Source organism: Alligator mississippiensis, chromosome 6, assembly GCF_030867095.1.
Source record: "Alligator mississippiensis isolate rAllMis1 chromosome 6, rAllMis1, whole genome shotgun sequence".
Taxonomy (NCBI): domain Eukaryota; kingdom Metazoa; phylum Chordata; order Crocodylia; family Alligatoridae; genus Alligator; species Alligator mississippiensis.
The window spans coordinates 9,917,957-9,938,105 of NC_081829.1; the positions used below are offsets into that span (position 1 = coordinate 9,917,957).

At 40.8% G+C, this 20,149-nt stretch overlaps 1 protein-coding gene across 4 annotated transcripts in view; it reads right to left on the reverse strand.

Annotated features, from left to right (window-relative positions):
- Positions 1-18,873, reverse strand: part of HNRNPR (heterogeneous nuclear ribonucleoprotein R) — a 36,584-nt gene extending 17,711 nt beyond the window's left edge. The window contains exons 1-5 of one of the 4 annotated variants that reach the window (XM_059729618.1): positions 18,737-18,873; positions 13,189-13,357; positions 10,700-10,818; positions 10,208-10,315; positions 9,312-9,425 (exon numbers count right to left, since the gene is read on the reverse strand). In XM_059729618.1, the coding sequence (XP_059585601.1) occupies positions 9,312-9,425; positions 10,208-10,315; positions 10,700-10,818; positions 13,189-13,357; positions 18,737-18,817 (591 nt within the window). In that variant the 5' untranslated portion in view covers positions 18,818-18,873. The remainder of the gene's footprint in view (positions 1-9,311; positions 9,426-10,207; positions 10,316-10,699; positions 10,819-13,188; positions 13,358-18,736) is intronic. The other 3 variants (XM_059729619.1, XM_059729621.1, XM_059729620.1) reach the window with 3 other exon arrangements.
- Positions 18,874-20,149: the final 1,276 nt, after the last annotated feature.

Here is a 20,149-nt window from a genome sequence, read left to right on the forward strand (position 1 = left end):
GAGCCTGAGGAAGGGGGGCTATGCTACAGTGCATCACTGAGGTGCTGGACTATCCCAGCTCCTTGCCCATAACCCCCTCCCTCCAGCTGCCCAACTCCTCTTTACCCAAACATAATGGTGGTCTATAACCTACCATCCCCAAAAGTGAGATATGTTCTGTCACCAGCTGGGTCTTCTGGAGCACTGGGCTGGCTGGGATGAACACAGGAGGAGGGCAGGAAATTCCAGGCCCTCATTGTCTGAGCCCAGGTTCATTTCAGAGTCCGCACAGGTTGGGCAGACAGCCAGCAAGTCCGTAGTCTGGCTCACTGCCTGGATTGCTTTGCTGGCCTGCAAGAGCTACATGCCTTTGGAGTCCTTGTCACATTCCCAGGAGGCATGTGCTGCCACATCCACTGTGTTTCCAGAGAGGAACATGTTGCTGGGCAGTTACAGGAAATTCTCATAGTGGGAGCATATGAACCTTCATGAGCCAGATATAGTTGCCATCCCGTGTCCTTGCAAATTGCTGCCTCAGTGCCTTGCACTTGAAACAGCACTGGGCCCAGTCACTGTTGTGTTCCTAGGCTGTTATTTCTTTTGTGATTTATTCAGACTGCCTCGTTTCAGTAGTTTGATTGTAATGCTTGCTGGTTCTTATCGTGCAAACCTTTTGGGGGCTTTGCCCTGTAGAAAGCGACAAAAATTGCTGAATGCACACCAACTGCTGAAACTTCCTTAGCCTGGTGAAGGGTTTTTGAACCCGAAAGCTTGCTTAATCATTATTTTCCAACTATTTGGGTTGGTCTAACATCAACAGGAACACCCTTTCTGCAAAGACAGGGATCCATCTTCATTTTCTTTTGCAAACCCAGGAAGATTTTAAGGCTGAAGCAACTCCCCTCTGCAACGTCTGATGAGGGGCAGATGAGACCAGGCTTCCCAGGGGAAGAGGAGTCTTCTATGGGCAAAGTCTGGTTGTGGCCCTGAGGGTACATAGCAAGAGAGTCTGGAGCTCCAGTGCTCACCTCAGAAGGGTCTGACATAGTAAGGTACTCACATGGGATGTAGGTGACCTAGGTTCTGATCCTAATAAGAATCAGGCAAAGCAGCTCTCTCACACACAAGTGCCCTAACCCCGCTAATAGCTATTGAAGGTTTAGGTGGGTCATTGGCTTATTTTTCTTCACTCCACAGGTGTTAATAGTGGTCTCCCTTTAATGGTCTTCAGGTTCCATTAAATCAAGCTAACCTTCCTCAGGGCAACTTTGCTGTCTGGGTCAGCATAGCATCTCACAAAACTAGCTATAGCCTATGAAAGCTCAGACCTCTCTGAACCAGTTACTCTACACTATAAAGGTGCCACTATGCCCTGCCTTTTGACATCTATATAAACTTCTCATACCCCACCATCTCCAGCCCCTTCAGTAGAAACAGAAGAGTAAAACTGACCTCCAGGGTCAAGTACTATACCCTACTACTACTACTACTACTACTACTACATCATAACTCTTTTCATCCACCTACCTCTCCGATTTGTCAGTGGTTTTAGGACTACAGCACATCAAGATGCCCGAGATAGGTTATGTGGTCATACCAGAGATAGAAGAGGGACTACTGCCTCAATGAATTAACACATTATTTCTGGTGGCATTCATATCAGTGGCCATCTACAATGCTACATTAAAAAGGTATATACTTATCTAATGTCCATTATCAAAAAGTTACTGCTTATCAAATACCTCTAGAACATAGCTTATACTGCATATTAATTACTATGAGGGTCAGTCAGAAAGTAAAACCTCCTTTTATGTTCAGGGACATATAGGGTGTTCTTGCTGACTTCTAGCTTAAGGTAGCCACAGTAAACTTAAAGAGCTGTCAAGACCCCAAAGAAACTAAAACAACATATACAAAGAGCCCAACCCAAGGTGCATAACAAAGTTTGCCCAAACACCAATTTGCACACCATAGAGGCAATCTAATTCTTTGAACAGATTGTGATGCCCCATCCCCTGCATATACTGAACCTGGTGCCCTCCAATTACCATCTTCCTGGTACTTTAAAGGACTAACTAGGAGGGCAAAATTTTTGGGAGGAGAGCAAAGTGAACTGTGATAGTGGTTGCACAACAAGAACAAGGACTTTCACACTGTTGGGATACAAGCCTTTGTTTACCAATGCCCCTTTTCCACTGATAGAATATAAAAAAACAACACACGTTGAAAAATAGCTTGTAGTCAGTAAAGATGTGCAAGTTCTCCATGCAAGTTAACAGCAATATCAGTGTACATTTATCAAAATCAAGCAGAAAGCAGGGAATTGCTTAGACAATAAGCAATTCAGAGGCAACATTTTATGACTCTGCCACCCCATGCACTACTGATACTTGAACACAGGATACGTTTTCTGCTAAAGATGAAGTCTCAGATGTAGGTTTACATATAAATGTATGTTAATATTCCCAACCCTCCAGTTGCTCAGAAATCCAAAATTCACTCTTGAGGAAGAGACAATTTAAGTCTACTCTGATTGACTTTATGACTATCAGTAACATCATAACACATGTCCTCTCCAGGTCTAGATTAATATGCAATAAGTCTCTGAACCTCTACTAAAAACATACACGTAAACTTCAAGCCAATGCTGGCAATGAGGGGTCCCATACCTACATATCTCTGGTCCATTCCTCAACTGCTTTTGTTCTCTTCCATTGTGGGGTTAATGTGTGGGTAAAGGCATATTAAGCCATGCCATGCAAGCAATCAAACTTTGCAATATGAACAGAACTGCATGTCCCAGTTGCTTCATCTTTGTATGTGGCTGAACCAGAGCAGCAGCTCCTGAACTTTACTGTCCATGTATTGCCTTCTCTGAAACAGCAAAAAAACCCTCAGCTTTCAAACAACCTTGTTAGGGCTCTCCAAGCTAGCAAGCAACACAAAAGTATCTCTTTCCATGTAATTGATTGTTTATGCAAGTTATGCATAAGTCACATAAAACTGCCTCAACCATCTTTCCAATTATTTAAACTAGTCTCAGAGCTACCTCCCACTCTTAACTCTGTTACTAAAAGTACTGTTTTCTTCATTCCCCTATGAATCTTCCTGGATTAGATACTTGTGTGTGCATACACGCGCACACACACACACACAGATCTAGAAACCTGATAATACCAGCTCCCTACCTGTACTAAATATTCCCTATGCTATAAATCCTGTCTCAAAAGGTTCACAGCAATGTAGAGTAGAAAATGTTGTTCAGTTCATAATCTCCAATGAATGAGTCCTTTGTCAGAACTGATGTTTCCAAGTATGTAGCCCCACTATCCTCATTCTTCATGGCAATTTATACACACTTACTGGACTATGCACAATTTAGAAAAATCCAATTACTCTATCAAGAATTACTCTCTGAAGAACTGACCACCTTTCATCTGTCACCCTAAATGTTGCCATACGCAATTTACAAGCAGTAGTTTATGTTTTCCTTCCCCATGATATAAATGTTGAACAGGAGATCCCTCCTGAACCCTCCCAGAAACATTGCTAATAATGACCAATATCTACTTGAGGATAAAAGAAAAAACTGGGTTTAAAGGCATTACAGCTTAATTATATAGGCCACATTATGTTAATTTTAAATTTCATTTTAAAGCTGAAAATTCAAACTACTTCACAGTTTTCTGTGGAAGAGTTTTGCCAGCAAACATTATATCCTTTAGTTAAATCAGTAAGTAAATTAGTATTTTCAGTAAAAACCATGTTGATAGATTTCAACAGTTAAAAAATGATGGAACCAAAGATTCATACCAGCCATTCCCTTATTTTGACTAGGATAACATCAGGCTAACCAGCATACGAGTATACAAATCAATATATTTACCCTTTAAAATAAGTGACATAACACTGGATCTTCAGGAGTTAGCAGTTCAGAGACCTCCTTAAACAGCATTAATAAAAATCTCCCAGTTGGTTAACATTTTTATTAATGGAGAGAGGTAGTTAGCCATGTTAGTCTAAAGTTGGGAAGATGATAGAGCGGAGTCTTGCTCTGAGAGGCATGAACCTCCTTAGACTACAGTCCACTTCATCAGATGCTACTAAAACAACCAGGTCCATTCATTAATGACTTGGGATAGAGATTCAGAAAAAGAGAGTCCCGATCAACTTTACAGATGAAAACAAAACTGAAAGAGACTACCAACACTTTAAAAGGAAGAGGATTACAATTCAAAGTATTTGAAAAAGTTGGATAAATGGACAGTAGACACCAATATGAAATTCTGAGACAAAATGCAAGGTGTTTCATCAGGGAAACCCCAAAAGCCAAACAAACAGAGAATGGAAGATATTTAAGTTTGGGGGCTATAGTGGGTCAAACCAAACACAAGTCAGCAGTGCAATACAATTAAAAAAAAGTAGGAAATGCGATTTTGGATTGCATTAATGGAAGTATTGTACGTAAGAAGCTGATAGTACCACTTTACACAGCACTCTTTAGGCCTCAGCTGAAGTACTGTATATAATCCTGGAATCTGCATTTTTTGGAAGGATCTGGAGAAACTGATGAACATACAGACTGACAAGATGAGAGAGGTTGGAATGCAAGCTGTACCTAGTTCTCGCAGCCTGTCCACATAAGTTTAAATTAAAAAATAAGCAGATACTAAGGGAAACAGGATAGCAGTTTGCAAATATCTGAAAGACTGCCATAAAGAAGAACTGTTCTTCCTTGCCAGAAAGAGCAACACACCAAGCAATGAGTTAAAATTGGAAAGCAGATCTAGGTTTAAAAAAAAAAAAAAAAAAAGTCTCAGGGGAAAGGGAAAATAAAACAACAATACAAAAAACAAAGCCTCCTGGTATAACCATAGGGCAATGGAACAAGCTGCTCAGGAAAGTTCTGCAATATTTCTTGGAGGTTTTTCAAGCATAATTACCTGTCTGGGACTGTTCAGGAACAGCACATCCTACATTCGTGCATGGCAGACTGGCCTAGATCAGGGTATCCAACTGGTGGCCTATGGGCCACCACTGACGTTCTTGCTCAGTCACCACTCCCCCCCCTTATTGTTCTGGCTACAACAGCAGCTGGGAGATTCTGGGATCTGCCTCCCTCTGGCTGTCACCCCTAAAAGCAGACAGGCAAGCAGGACGCTGCCACACAGCATGGGGAGCAGAGAGCGAGTCCTGGGCAACATGGACACACTATGCAGCAGCACAGATAGGAGCGTCCACATGCATGACCTGAAGGCTCATTGCTCATCCTGGTGCGGCGTGCAGCCCCCAGCCACTTGAAAGTTGGACAGCCCTGAATTAAGTGATCCATGAGGTTCCCTCCCATTAAATGATTTTATCATTAAATTTATGGTGTTGAAATTTTTCAGACTTGCCAATCTGAGATGTTTATACATATATAGGGACTTAAATCACAGCAAGACAAACTATTTTTCATAGTCTGCTCGTGGCGCACAGTGCTAATTTCAAAGGCATTTTGCAGCAGCCCCACCCCTCATCACTGATCAGCAGAGGGGTCCCAGCAGCCCCACCCCACACCACTGGCTGGTGGAGGGGGTGCCTTCACTCAGTCTACATCACTCCCTGTTTTTTTCTATGGTTCGTTTCAAGATACCAGATTTCCTGGAGACCGCTGTTTTTCACGGTTTCTGTAAAATCCACAAGACCATACATTTAGATAGGTCCCTGTACATTTAGTGCTCCCAACAGTATGCATGGAAGATGCAAGAAACAGTATAGCTGAGTACATCATTCATTCAGCAATGCTCACAAGAAAGGTTATTATTAAACATTTTTCTGCATTGATAATTTTACCAGATGGAGTTCTAGTAATAGTAAAAGTCCATTACTAATTGCATTTTCTCTGAAATGTTTACAGAATTCTGCTACCCCTAATCTTATAAATATTTGGGTGAAATATGTTTAGTTTTTCCCCCTGCCTGCATTTAATTTTAGACATAGTGTTGCCTTTTTCTCTCTGCTTTCAACTTGTTGCCCAATTCTCTCATTGCTTTCTAACCTTTTCTCCTGCTCCCCCCCCCACCCCACCCCAACCTTGCTAAAATAGTCTTTTATAAGCCAAACCAATTTTGTGCAACTAAAGATTTGTTACCTTTTGGACAAGTAGTCGTCTCAACTCTCACTTTGTTTTATTCTTAAGTTTATCTTAATAAAGCATTCACATACAACTGTCACCCACAAGAATTTTGAGTCATCTACTTTTAGAGATATGCATTGTGTTTTAGTTCAGTGACTGGTTCCATTTGTCAGAAGCTAACTCATTGTCTTTCTTCAACTGAAGAGCAAGGGTAACTTCATTGTGACAATTTTGAAATGGGAACACATTTTAGATATTAAATACATGTATAATGATCATCAGTAATCCAAGTCGACTACACAGGGTTTACAAGCAATACTTGAACTTGAACTGCAAAACAAAGAAACCACACACTGAATTCCATTCTTATAAAGCAGAATCCAGTATCTCAAAAACCTACCTTAAGCATGACAACTGCTCTTTACTCTGTTTGCAGAGAACATTTAAAATAGAAAGTGCTCTAATTGTGATACAGATCCTTAATAGAACCCTCCTAGTTTGGAAATAAAATCACATAAAAGATACCCAAAACAACCCTAATCCCTGGAACCTTCCTAGACTGATTTCAAGTTTGATATAAATTACTTCATTTTAGAATGGAGAACATATGTAATATTTTCCTCAGCCAAAATAACTTATTACCTCAGGCAAAAGAACTTATTACATTCCTCCCCTACCAAGTAGACTACACAGAACAGATGCACTATGAGTTTTCAAACCAAGCAAGTGAACAAGTCTTGATGAACTGTATGTGCTCTGCCAATTTTCAAAAGAAATTGGTTTAAAATACAAGTTTTTATAGGGTGGAACTAGGCTTGCACCAAATCAGTCCATTAAAGCCATTAGCCAATATATGTGCCATATATAAACATACAACAGATAATTAAAAACTTAGACAATTTAGCTCCACAGACCACTGGTTTCAAAAGACAAGTTTATCATCTCTGGAGAAGCCTCTTCCAGGACAGCTTATCAATTTCTTAATTTCAAAAACAAAAAACAACTACAAAAAACACCCACCTCCCCCCTAGTCTGTAACTTCTGCAAAGCACTCAGCTCAGCAGGATGATGGCAGATGTTCAGTGTTAAATTTAGACAGTGTAGTATGTAGGTATTAACCGTATACTTACAGTCAATATCCACTATTCTTGAAATCACATCAGCAGCCCACAACTGGCAAGCCATTTCACCTCTATGACTCCATTGAGATTGTTCTGGCATGTCTATACTACCCTAGTCTAGCACTGACTTCAAGAAGAACCATCAAGCATGCCCTACCCACTCATTCCTTCCAAAAAGGTAGAAAAAGTAGTAGAGCATTTCCTGACAACCTTATGTGAACAGTGCAACACTGTACTTTGGTTAATTCATACATAAACTAACTCATTTGAGAGGGACAATGTCTCTGTTTCTTATAGAACCAGATGTATTTATTTTGTGTATGCGGTTTTGACATATTGTTTCAGGCAATGTCCGGATAGGACCAGAGATGAGCTGCCTAGAAAGATAGGCTGGAAAGGAGCTCATAAGGTCATCTTGTCTAGCCACATGCTCAAAGCAGGATCGTTGCAAACTAAACCATACCAGACAAGTGTCTAACATTCTCTTGAAAATGTCCTGGGATAGAGGTCCGATGACCTCTGTAGCTAGCTAGTTTCAATGTTTTACCACCTTTGCAGTCAGAAAGTTGTTCCTAATCCCCAACCCACATTTCCTCTGCTAGAGTTTGAAGCCACTGCTCCTAGTACTGTCTCCTATAGCTACAGTGAATAATCTAGATCTCCATCATATTTAAGTCTTCAAATACCTGAAGGACAGTTTATCAAATCCAACCTAACTCTTCTCCAGGCTACAACAATTCTAGTTCCTCCAGCCTTTCCTCATAAATCATGTTTCCTAGGCTAATCAGTTTTGTCACTCAACCCCATTCTCTAAAAATGTTAAACAAATATTGGACCCAGGGAAGACCCCTAGGGCAGAGTTTCTCAAGCTGTGGTCCACAGACCACCACTGGTCCACGAGCTCCATTCAGGTGGTCTGCAGAAAGGTAACCCAAGGCTAAAGCTGACAATTATTACACCCAGTTTCCCAGAACTTTGCTCAAAAAAACAGGTACACCCATCACATAAGAAAGGTAAGACGCCTGATATTAAAATATGAGTTGTGCGCTTTGGTTTGTAGAACAAAAAAAAAAAAAAGTGTACTAAGTGGTCTGCCAAGACCCTCACCAATTTTTAAGTGGTCTGCAAAAAAAAGTTTGAGAACCACTGCTCTAGGGCACTCTGCCTCCCAATACCATCTTATTACTAGACACCATGACATTGATGATCACTTAATGAACATGATGACCTAAACAGTTATGCTGGATAACTGTTCTTCAACACTCCTAGCAACAGACAGTAGATGTGCCAGCAACGTAATGCAGCTAGCACAAAGGATTCCTGTGGCATTAGCCACAACTCTTACACACCAAGTAAGTAGGTCTGCAGAACTAGCAAATGTATAACAAGCCAGCATGATTGGGGGGTGGGGGGGAAAGAGGATGCACCAAAAAAACCAAGGGTACTGCTTGTTTAACCTTAAAAGCATCTCAATCTGAAAGATATTAACTATGCTCCTGATTTACAAATGTAATTAATTCAGTTTTGTCTCATTATAATTAACAAGAAAGTACCAATAAGAGACAGATGTGGATGCCACTGAAGGTTGTGTAACACAAACTATCCACAAATGACCATTTGTGAGGTGTCTCTCTTCAGTTCTCTATAAATATTTAAGCATAATTTTACAAGCATCTGAAGTACACTTTTTCAGTGTTATCTGTCACTAAGCCAATTAACAGGTCTCACATTATCACTACAAAAGCACATGTAACAGCATAGTCAAATGACTTAAGTTAGCTTTATTACGCTTGTATTTAAAAGTCTTCAGTCTGATTGCCCAATTCAGATTTTTAAAGTTAACAGGGAATTCAGCTTTATAATCCCTTTCTTTGCTTCAAGACATCTGTGATTATTAGTGTCCCATTTTCTGCAGAAGCAGAATACAAATGAGAAATACATACTTAAGGATGATAAGATTTTACAGAAGTGTGATACAATGGTGTAGGTCTTCATTTGCACTATGATTTACTCCTAGCTTAAGTGATTTAGGAAGTCAAACTACATACATGACCAGTCATAACAGTCTGCTAAAATAGTATGAACATACTAACCTCTGTTCCAATTCCAGGTTGAACGCCCGAGTAGACAGTGTCTGGAGGTGGTCCCCCATACTTCCGCTGTCCTGTAGTCACATCCAAAGTGTAACCTGTCCTCTCTAGCAATGCCTGAAAAGTGAAATTATAAAAGTTTTAATTCACTTTTGTTATACACAATAGCTGGAACAGAAATTTCCTAATTTGCTCTTTGTCAAGATTGTACAGGCCTCCAGAGGATCCGCACAGAAGTCAGAGCGTACTAAAAAGGATATTCCAGTTTAAAAACCATACACACACCTAACCTATACTTGCTTGCCAGAAGAGACTAGAGATTTTTCTTAGAGAATACATAAACGCATCAATACAATTATGTAGAGGCAACAGGTTGACTTTCCCTAATTTGTACTGTTATGCAAACTAAAGTGTAGCACAACACATTCCCAAAAAAACAATGATGCAGTTTTTGGCCCTCGCCCACTATTTTTTTAACTACTTACAGCATTAGCATGAAAGCTGTCACTCAAGACATGTTACATAAGATTTTAATTTGAGTTTTCAGAAGTGCATGCATTACTATAAGCTTAATAGAAAGAAAAGCTGTGCAAGTGTCTCTCTCTTTAGGCAGACCTCACTTTAACTTGAGTTATAAAAACCTGAACACAAAGATTTTGCTGCCATAATAGTTTACATTAAGTACTTAAAATTAAAGACCTGGAAGTTTCCAATTAGTGGAAGAACATCTCTTCTCAGTGTGTCTCATCTACATTTCCTTTCAGCCTCAATACGAAAAGATCCAGAGCAGCCTTGTGTGCCAATTCTATGTAGTAGAGGGGGATTTAAAGTATACTCAATTTCATCCCGATCTGTATAACTAACTCCAATGTTGAAGAAGTAGGCTTTAAGAAGTTTACCTTAATCTTTGCTTCATCTGGTCCCTTTGTTGACTCTTGTACTTTGCTTCCTTGTTTCTCTCTCTGCCTGTAGGTCTTCATAACTCCACATAAAAATGCACTTTTGTTCTGTAGATACAATTTATAAAGTAATTGAATTGGCTGTACAAAAAGTCATTGGAAGCTACTGACTCTTACACACAAGAGATTAATGTCAAGTCAATTCAGTAACCAATAAAATAGAAACCTAGAGACAATTCCTCCTGATGCAATTCCTTGGAACAGCTAGCAGTGAAAGAATCATCATTTCCAACTAACTGGTTTCACATTCACTCAAAAGTGTGTTAATTTCAGTGCATGTAAAACATAAAAGCCTCCAAACACCCAGATACCAAAGGCATATTTCAGAACAGAGCGCTACCAGTGAGTCTGTTAACTACTGACTTTTCGTAAAGTCAGAAGTGTGAAAACACTTATACTTATTTGCTCACATCTCTGGAGCTCTCACCTTACCTGTACATGCGACAGGTCACTTTCTTTAAACTGCTGTAATACAGAGAGGGCTCCTTCTTCATTAAATTCCCTAAGAGCATCAATTGCTCTCTCATCAAGATCGATATAAGCTACCAACCCTAAAAGTTAAAGATAAAAAAGTTACAGATTTCTGTTTAACTTTGTGAACATGCTGACTAAAAACTATGCAATTTACTTTCTAAATCAGTTGCATTCCACATAAGTAAAGAGAATTATGCATTATTTAATTTAAAAAACTAGATATTCCTACAAGTATATGAAAGGACATGAAAACAATAAAGTAAAAAGTTAAATTAAATGTAGCTATCTAGGCACTAAAGTAAACTGAATGCAAGATTACAAACCAAGAATGAATGTACTAGTTTAAGACCTTTGGGAATTAAATCTGCTATAAGAGCAAAATTACATATCAGGGTTTGAAATAATGAACTCTGGCTAAATTTCCAAGAGAGTCAAGTCTAAAATGTGTCACATTTCCTTCCCTTGAATCAGCCATTCCAAACTACACAGGCAAGAGAATATTGTGCATGCCCTGCTCAACATACAAGTAGAACTACTTGACTCGAGGTGAGCGCCACTTATACGGCCACCTCTCCCCCAACACCCCAGAAGAATGTTAGGAGAAAGAACTTTTTGCTTCCATTTTCACTAACCTCTACTTGAAGAAAGAAAGAAAGAAGTTTCTAGGGGGAAATCATAAAAGAGATTATCCTATGCAATTTAGCAGCCAGAATCCAAAAAGCCATTATTTCAAGCCCTGCTATGTGTCCTATGTATGCCACTGTTAACTTTATAGGTACAGACTCAAAAAACCCCAGTGGACTAGTTCTGAAGCACATATTTTAAAGCCTTTAAAAAGTTCTTCCTTCTCTCTGAGGTATTTGTAGCAAGTTCAGGGAAGCTGTGGATGCTGCCCATTAGATCAAGGATTACAGTTCATAAGATCCAAGATGAAATTTAGCACAATATTAATATGAATCCATCTCTAAAACTCCACAGTGAGTATTCTGGAGTTTAACTGATGCAGACTCCTTAATCTCTATCTGAATTCAAAACATATAGTACAGCTGAGCAGGACTGCATTTCAGAAGTGACCCTGCATACTGGCAGGCACCTGAATCTTTCACATGTGAAACAGATTCAGCAGATTAAAAATCCCAAAGTTCATCCCCAATTTAGCTGCAGTATCAAGAGTTACTAACAGTGCTTGTGCAATGCAGAATATCTTTAACTGGTATTAAAGAAACCTGAACAAGTGAATATCATACTAGCTCACTAGTTTCTGGGTTTAAAAAAAATGCTTGATGTTAACTCACTTGAGAACTCCTCATAACACAACCTAACTGCCACACATGCTAGAACCCCTGAGTTCCCTTGCCCAGGCACTTATACCTATGCTCAAGCCATCAAGTCAAATAATCATAACCCACACTTAGAAAAACATATCTCTAGGCAAATAAAACCTGGCAGAAAGTCATTGGAAGCTCATCTGGAGCAACTTAAGACTGCCCACATGAGCCAGAATACCTTATCTATCCTTAGTATGGTATTATTTTGAACTGCCTCCACTTTGTCTGCAAAATTTTTGGACTATTAGACAAGATAAACTGGTATCTCGCTACTGACATATTCAAGATAAGTGCATAAAGCATTTCTATTACATCTCTAAATCTGTTCACAGAGCACACTTTGAAGAGAAGAGTAGTAGTTTCAATTTACAGGACCCAAAGTATAGTGAAGGGGGGCTGGGCGGGGGAGGGAAAGGTGGGGGGGGTAAGCTGAAGATTACAAAAAATTCTTATGAAGAAACCCTCTCTCTAGGACTTGCAGAACACTTGCTAGCAGCAAGATTACTGAATTTGCTAGTTTGCTTAATCCTGAACTTCATTAAATAACAGTTATTTATTGGTCAGACTGAACACTTCAGTGTAATGATTGACATAGATTCAACTGTCCACTAAGAACTAGACAGAACACAAAATCCACAGGCAGACTGGAGTTCAAATGTATTCTCTGGCAAGACAAGCTAGTTGCTTCCCCCACTAAGCCCCCTATCCAGCCCTTAAAAGTCACTGTGAGGAGTTGACAGTAGAAAAGTAAAAGCAAATGATGATTTGTGTTGAGGAAAAAATGTACAGTTCAGTATGTTGGAACATACATCTTTACTTGTGAAAGTCTAAGACAAACTGATGAACTGTATCCTGAAGCAACTAGGATGTCATATTCAACGCTAAGGATGCTTCAAATAATTAAAAAGTCAGTGTCAAACCCAATTTGCCTTCGAGAAAGTGAAAGTAACAATACATTCAGACCTACACAGATCAAAAAATAAATAAATAAAAAAACCAAAATAAAACAAAACAAAAAAAAAAACAGTGAGTTTACTTTAAAACCTTAATCTATAAAATTTGAAAATGGTATTGCCCTCACTTTCATAACCAGTCAGAAACAAGAAATGCATATTATACCTGTCTGAAATATTTCATCAAGTCTCTCTGCCACCTTCTGTGGGAGGCCTGCCTCTATCAGTGTCTTGTAGTGTTCTGTGTGAGTTACACTGGAAGTATCCATTGGTTCTTCCTCTTCTTTTAACTGTACCGCATTACCATTCACCTGATTAGCCATTTTATTATGCTGCTGGAAAAAATTCAGGAGCTATATTACAATAAGCCAGAAATAACTAGTTTGTAGGACAATGCATGATTTATCTAAACTAATTGGTATACATGCTGAAAATGACCTGTATCAGAAGTTGTATTTAATGCCTTTGGGATGCAGCTGACCTACGTTTCAAGAGAAAGTACAATTGTGTAATATTGTGGAACATGTACATGGTTTACACTTTTAAGTACTTCATGTACATCAGGGCTAAACTTTACTTTCTGAACATCAAGAAGTTATATGGATGACACAGCTGCTGGAGTGTAACAATGTATGATACAAACAGCCACAAAACTAATGCTATTTTCATCTCCCTTCAAAAATTTGCTGTTTTAAACCTTCATGAACACATAGCCCTAGAGGGTAACTTAGCATACAGATGTCCAAACTAATTTGCTAATTTTCAGTTTCTTGGCTTGCTGCCATGTCTTCCTTAAAAACCAACATTAAAATATTTCCTATAAAAAAAACTGTATTCATTTGGGTTGCTGTCAGAATTCATTATGTACAGAAAAAAGGGAAGCATCATACTCAAATCTGTTATAATTTCAACCAATTGTGGAACAAAACTGGGAGCGGAAAACACTCCAGGTATCAACTCCAGAAAAATGTTTTAAATTCTGCAGACCATTGCATGAATTATGGATTTTGAGAGTTAAAAAGGAAGCCATGACTGCAGCATCTTGAATTTTATCTTAAAAGACTTGATGCAAGAATCAGTATTGATGTAGCAAAGATATACAATCAAAAAACTGTACAGCTATCTTTTCAGGTAACAGGCCTGCCTAGGTGTACTATAAATGGTTTCACTTTCTCTATTAGCCAGCCAACCAATAGATGTTTTGTACTCTCAGCCACAAGAGCTGAAATGAGGTTATCCAACTACCCACAGAGATACTGGGAAGGTCCACTGTTAAAGATCAGAAATGAAAAGGGTCCTAGACTTTAAGACAGGGAAGAGTTTATGATCCACATATCAACAATGGAATAACCACGTACACATACGCAGCATGAGAGGAGCAATGAGATGTTTACTGGAATACGTGACATGAAAGATGGGTTAAGAACAAACCTTTTTATTTTTCCCTGTGGAAACCTCAAGCTATCTATTCAGCAGACAGAGCAAATATGCAAAACAGCCACACCTAGAGACAGTCTGCATATCCAAAGCTTCAAAGTAAAAGTCTATGGACTGGTCTGAAAATGCACCAAGAAAGATTTGGCAACTTGAGCAAAGTCATTTTTGTTTGAGACAAGGGATTGTGATGGACTGTGACAAAGCTGAGATTGGGAGGGGTGTCAAGTCTGAAGTGATACAACCACTATTCAGTGTCATGACTTCTACAGCTGATGCCACCACTCTCCCCTATGCAATCTGTAAGAAAAAGCAAGGCTTTCTAAAGCTGCATTGCACCTACATAAGCATCTTGAGACCCAACTATTCCACCCCTTGATCAAGCATCAAACATACTTTTTAAACTATTCACTTAGCTTTAAAAAGAAGCTCTACATTAGTTTTTTGTCACCTACTGACTGCATAGACTGTATAAACCGTGCATGTTAATACGTCCATGCTTATGCACCACTACACCAAATATTAATCAGATTTCCAAAATATTAATGCAATATTAAGTTTATGCTATTAAACACATCAGTAAGGAAATACAAAGTTAGGGCTAGATGTTTCCTTCCTTATTTTAGAGGTTTTCTATAGGCCGCGGAAACTTATGGGTTTTGACCATAATAAATTCTGCAGGGATGACTTGTAACAGTAACAAATGCGTCCTCCTAAGTAAGCAGATGGCCCCTTTAGCAAGGCTGACTTCTTGTAAAACTACATTCCTGTGTCAAACATCACATACAGGATTCAAGTCTCTCCTTGAGAAAACTGCTGAGTTTTAAAATTACTCATTCTTGAGTTTATCTAAAAGTAAAAATGGAATGTGTCTGCCACACTACATCTAAAGCTCTTCATGAACTACATTTTGTATTTGCAACATAACAATATGTAAATATGCCCAGTGACTTTAAATATATGAACCGGGGCATACGCAATCCAGTAAGGTACTTTATTGCTACAATGCAGAACAGCATGGTCACTGTACAAATTCTGAGCCTGTTCTATTACACTCCATGTAAGTCAAGTATATTCATGTTATGTTTTCTTATCTTTGCAAATGTAACTTGAGAGCATTAGTGCAAGATGACAAAAGATTAGACTACTACATGCACAAGTCCAAGGTAAAATTGAGAATTCCACTTGAAATATGTATATTCTGTCACATGTTTAACCAAAAACTCTTAAATATAATTTTATTCTGAAATGTGACAAAATACTATGGATGTGGAGAATATTCATGGCTCAGTTATTTCAAGAAAATATTTCTATCTGCAAATAGAATACATTTCCTCCGATCTACTATTTTTTGTAAACCTCATTTTCTCTAACTGGGTTGCATATGTATAACTGAAATACAAGAATTACAGTGATGGGGGAGTGGGGGAGGAGGAGAAAGAGAGAAAGAAAATACCTAGTCTTCCTTCCTTAGCAGTGTGCGCTACGTGGGACAACTAGGGATAAAATCTAGTAAGATACTTTGCCACCAAAAACAACACACAACTGAATGCACAAAAAAAAAAGAGTCTGATTAAGGAATACCTTTGCTTTCCCTTTCCATACTTGAAATGAACTTCAAAGATTTAATATTTAAAAGTATGCAACACTAAAAAGATGACCACAAAATCAGGTAAGTGTATATAGATGTTGTATGTGGTATCTGATATGGCTCAACTTCTGACCTGTCATAAATAAAAAGCACTGCATTCAAGTAAATTTGGATAGTGTAACCTTCATGTGCAGGCACAGAACTATGCCTAATTTCAGAGGGTTAGTGAATTGTTTTGCCCCAGATGTGTGCAAAAGTCTCAGGTGAAAGATATACATATATATGTAGTGTCCAGAAAGAGATGAATTCAGAAGGTGCACATGAAGATGTACCTCCTGAAAGCAGTTACTGATTATCAGTATATATATTGTGTGTGGGGATTGTTCCTGGAATACTAATAAGACCATGTGGAAGTGCAGTCAGATGTGTTACTAAAAACTCCATATTGCAACTCCCAGCTACACAACTGAAGACAACAGGAACTTTATACTATTAAAGTATACTTCCAACTACTTTGTATTTTTAATTGGGTATCCTGCCCATACCCTGTCTCACAATGTGTTACTGTAATAACTAGCTCTCATGAGGTTCTACTCACACAAACTAGGAGGTCAAATTTAATCTGGTTTTGAATTACCTGGAAAATGCTTTTATTTTAAAGAAACAATAAAAAAAAAATCAAAATGGTCAAGCCTCCATGTTTTCCCCCATAGATGCTTTCTATTAACATGACAAATCAAAAGAAAGTATGGCAGCTGAAAATAGACTTCTCTGGACTGCTATTTAGCTATAGTTTGACCACCATGGAGCAGAAGTGGACATAGTCAACTTGAACATGCAACAGATATAACTAAAAAGTTCTACAGAATTTGGACTCTGAGCCCGATTCTGGTTTTAATATTCTTTGCAGATAACTTGGAGGTCTAAAAGTAGGACAGTTAAAATACTGAATGCCAACCATTTACATTATTAATGCATCAAAAGTAGTTGTTTTAAGCTTGTAGCTCCCCTTCCCAGCATCCCTGGAGCACAGCAAGACAATCTGATACCACGCAAAAGAACTACTTTTAGTCTAAAGCCACAGTACGTCTCAAACCAAAAAGGAAAAAATAAGGAAGTTATGAATGAGGGGAGACAAGGGGTTATAATGGGAAGCTGAACTCTGACATGATTACTGAAGGACCTTCCAGTCACTAATGAGATTCATTCAAGTTTTGAAAGAAGGTATATTACAACTGTTTCTCTCATACAAGTAAACTGTGGTGTAGTAAAAACAACCGTAACTTGGTCTTATTTAGAACTTACTTAAAAAACACGCTACAAAATATTCACTGGTTCATAGTTATGAACACAGCACAAGGTTGGTCAAGTTTTTATTGGGAAGATACTGCCTCTACTAATCTCAATCTTTCTCAATTTGATTTCTACTACAGCATGTGCTACTGTTAATGAGTATTTTACACCCTCACCCCTCCAACACAGTAATTCTTAGACTTAAATCACAACATGTACTAGAAAGTTTGGGGGATCTCAATTCCCATTCTTGGCATACAGAAAGATGGGCACAGCTCTCAGGCTGAAAACTACATAGAAGACACTAATGAAGGTACCCAACGCTGCCTGTCATGGCCTTAGACACTCCTACCACGATTTCACGGCAGTCAGTTAGCAGCTATACTAGCGCTGTAGGTGGTCAGCGCAATTAGATCACTGCACAAAGTGATGGTATTATATTAACCTGACCAGTGGTAGATGAACTCGATATGCTGCCAGTTCACTCAAATTAAGCACTGGGGTGGCTTGTAAGCATGTGTGGGGCAATGTCTGAGGGATAATTCAAAGCGACCCTGCAGAGGGGTCTTAACATTCATTCATTTGAATGTCTCAATGCCTCTTCTACCTACTCCACACAGCACGGGTGCCAAGATACATTTATTTAACACGTGAGCTTCCCCGCAAAAAAGAAAAAGAACAAAAACTGCTTTGCAAGACAGATCATCAAGCTCCACATGTAACAGAGGGACATGGATATTAAATTCCCGCTTTTAAAATCAACAAGTTTTGCAGATAGATCTGCAAAAATAATAATAAAAAAAAATGATGGGGAAGCAAAGCAAAAAAGCCAGTCGCATCCCAGGCGGGCTGAGCTGAGCTGAGCAGCGGAAAGCGGCTCCCCCCAGCGCTTGCGCGGGCGCTAAGGCACCGGGAATCGCTCGGCGCGGCCGGCGGGAGAGGCCGATCCTCGCGGCCGGGTATTTCCTGCCGCGCAAAACATCGCGGCTGCCAGACTTTCCTGGGAGGAGGCTGGGGAGGCCCCGCAAAAGCGCGAAGCCCCCCCGAGCAGGGCCCGGCGGCTCGCAGCGAGGCGGGCGGGCACACAAGCAAGCACGTCCTCCTCCGCCGCCTGCGAGCGCGGGGCCGGGGCCACCGAGGCCAAGCTTCCCGCCCCCCCCGCGCACCCACACGCACACACGCGCGCGCCCCGGGCCCGGTGCTCCACGTGGCCGGGCGCTGCCCCACCCCGCCAGGCCTGGGCGGCCCGGGCCCCGCCGCCTCCAGGCCCGGCGCGGCTGCGCGGGGCCCGCCTCCTCCGCCAGCGCCAGGCCGCGCCCCTCCCCGCCGCCGCTGCTGCGCGGGGCCTGCCCGCCTCGCCTCGGCCCCCCCCCGCCGGCGGCGCCGCGGGACTCACCGGAGCGGGAGCGGGGCCTGCGCGGCGCAGCTCGGGCCCAAGCAGCGACGGCAAATGGCGCGCGCTCCTCCTTCTCCTCATGGACGGCGGCGCGACCCCGGCGGCACGCGGGGTTTCCCGGAACTGCTTCCAGGGACCGCGGCGTCGCCGCCGCCCGCCCACCGTCAGCGAGCCTCGCGCCCGACGGACGGCGCCGCCAGCCAATGGGAGCGGCGCGGGAGCGGGGCGCTCGGCCCCCTCGGCGCTTGGGCCCGGCCAATGGCGGCACGCGCGAGCCGGCGAGGCCCGAGCGCTGGGGTTTAAAGGGGCAGCGCCGCCGAACAAAGGGAGGGAGGTGGCTTCGTCCCGCGAGCGCCCCCTATCGCCAGGGGGCCGCGCCCGAGAAACCCGGTCCAGCTGCACCGAGGAGGCCACGCGTGTGTGCGCACGTACAGCCCAAGTATACACTGTACAGACACGGACCTAAGGGTGTGTCGATACACACGTATATCTGGTAGATACGTGCATGATAGATAGATACAAGGGTGTAGGTTGTAGCCGTGTTGGTCTAAGGAGATAGGCAGACAAGGTTCCTTGGGTGAATTTGATATCTTTTATTAGACCAACCCAAATGGTTGGAGAATAATTATTAAGCAAGCTTTCGGGTTCAAAAACCTGATAGATAGATAGATAGATAGATAGATAGATAGATAGATAGATAGATAGATAGATAGATAGATAGATAGATAGATAGATAGATAGATATAGGGGTGTAGGTTGTAGCCATGCTGGTCAAAGGACACAGGCAGACAAAGGTCTTTGGGTAAATCTGATCTCTTTTATTAGACCAACTCAAATAGTTGGAAAAATTCTTCTTAGCAAGCTGTCGGGTTTAAATACCCTTCATCAGGCTGAGGAAGCATCTGCACTTGGTGTGTGCTCTTGATAGATAGATGTCATTATGCACCCTTCGGTTAGTCTCTAGGGGTGCATCTACATGTTCAGTTAATGCACTTTAGATTACGTGTAGTAAATCTCGTACCTCCATTGTGAGGTACTGGGAAAATGGGCCTGAGCCTATTTTAATGTGCACTAGGCTAAAGAGCGTGTTTTTTGTGATGCCTTAACGTACATTAAAATAGGCTAGTGTGCATTAAGTCGTGCGTGTAGACGAGCCATATATAACCAATACACACACTCTATATGTAGTGTGTGTATATAGTCTGTATGGTGCATATCTACCCCACCTGGTACTTGCCTCAAGGCAGCTGCTGCAGCTGGGTCAGTGGTGCTGTAGCCATGCTGGCCCAGCCAGGATGTCATACAGGTTTCCCTTACTTTATGCAGGTTCTGTATGTGCGAATTTGCTCTTATGCAATGATTCTTTTCATACTAAAAATTCATTATAGGCGAGGTAAATTCACTCTTATCAGT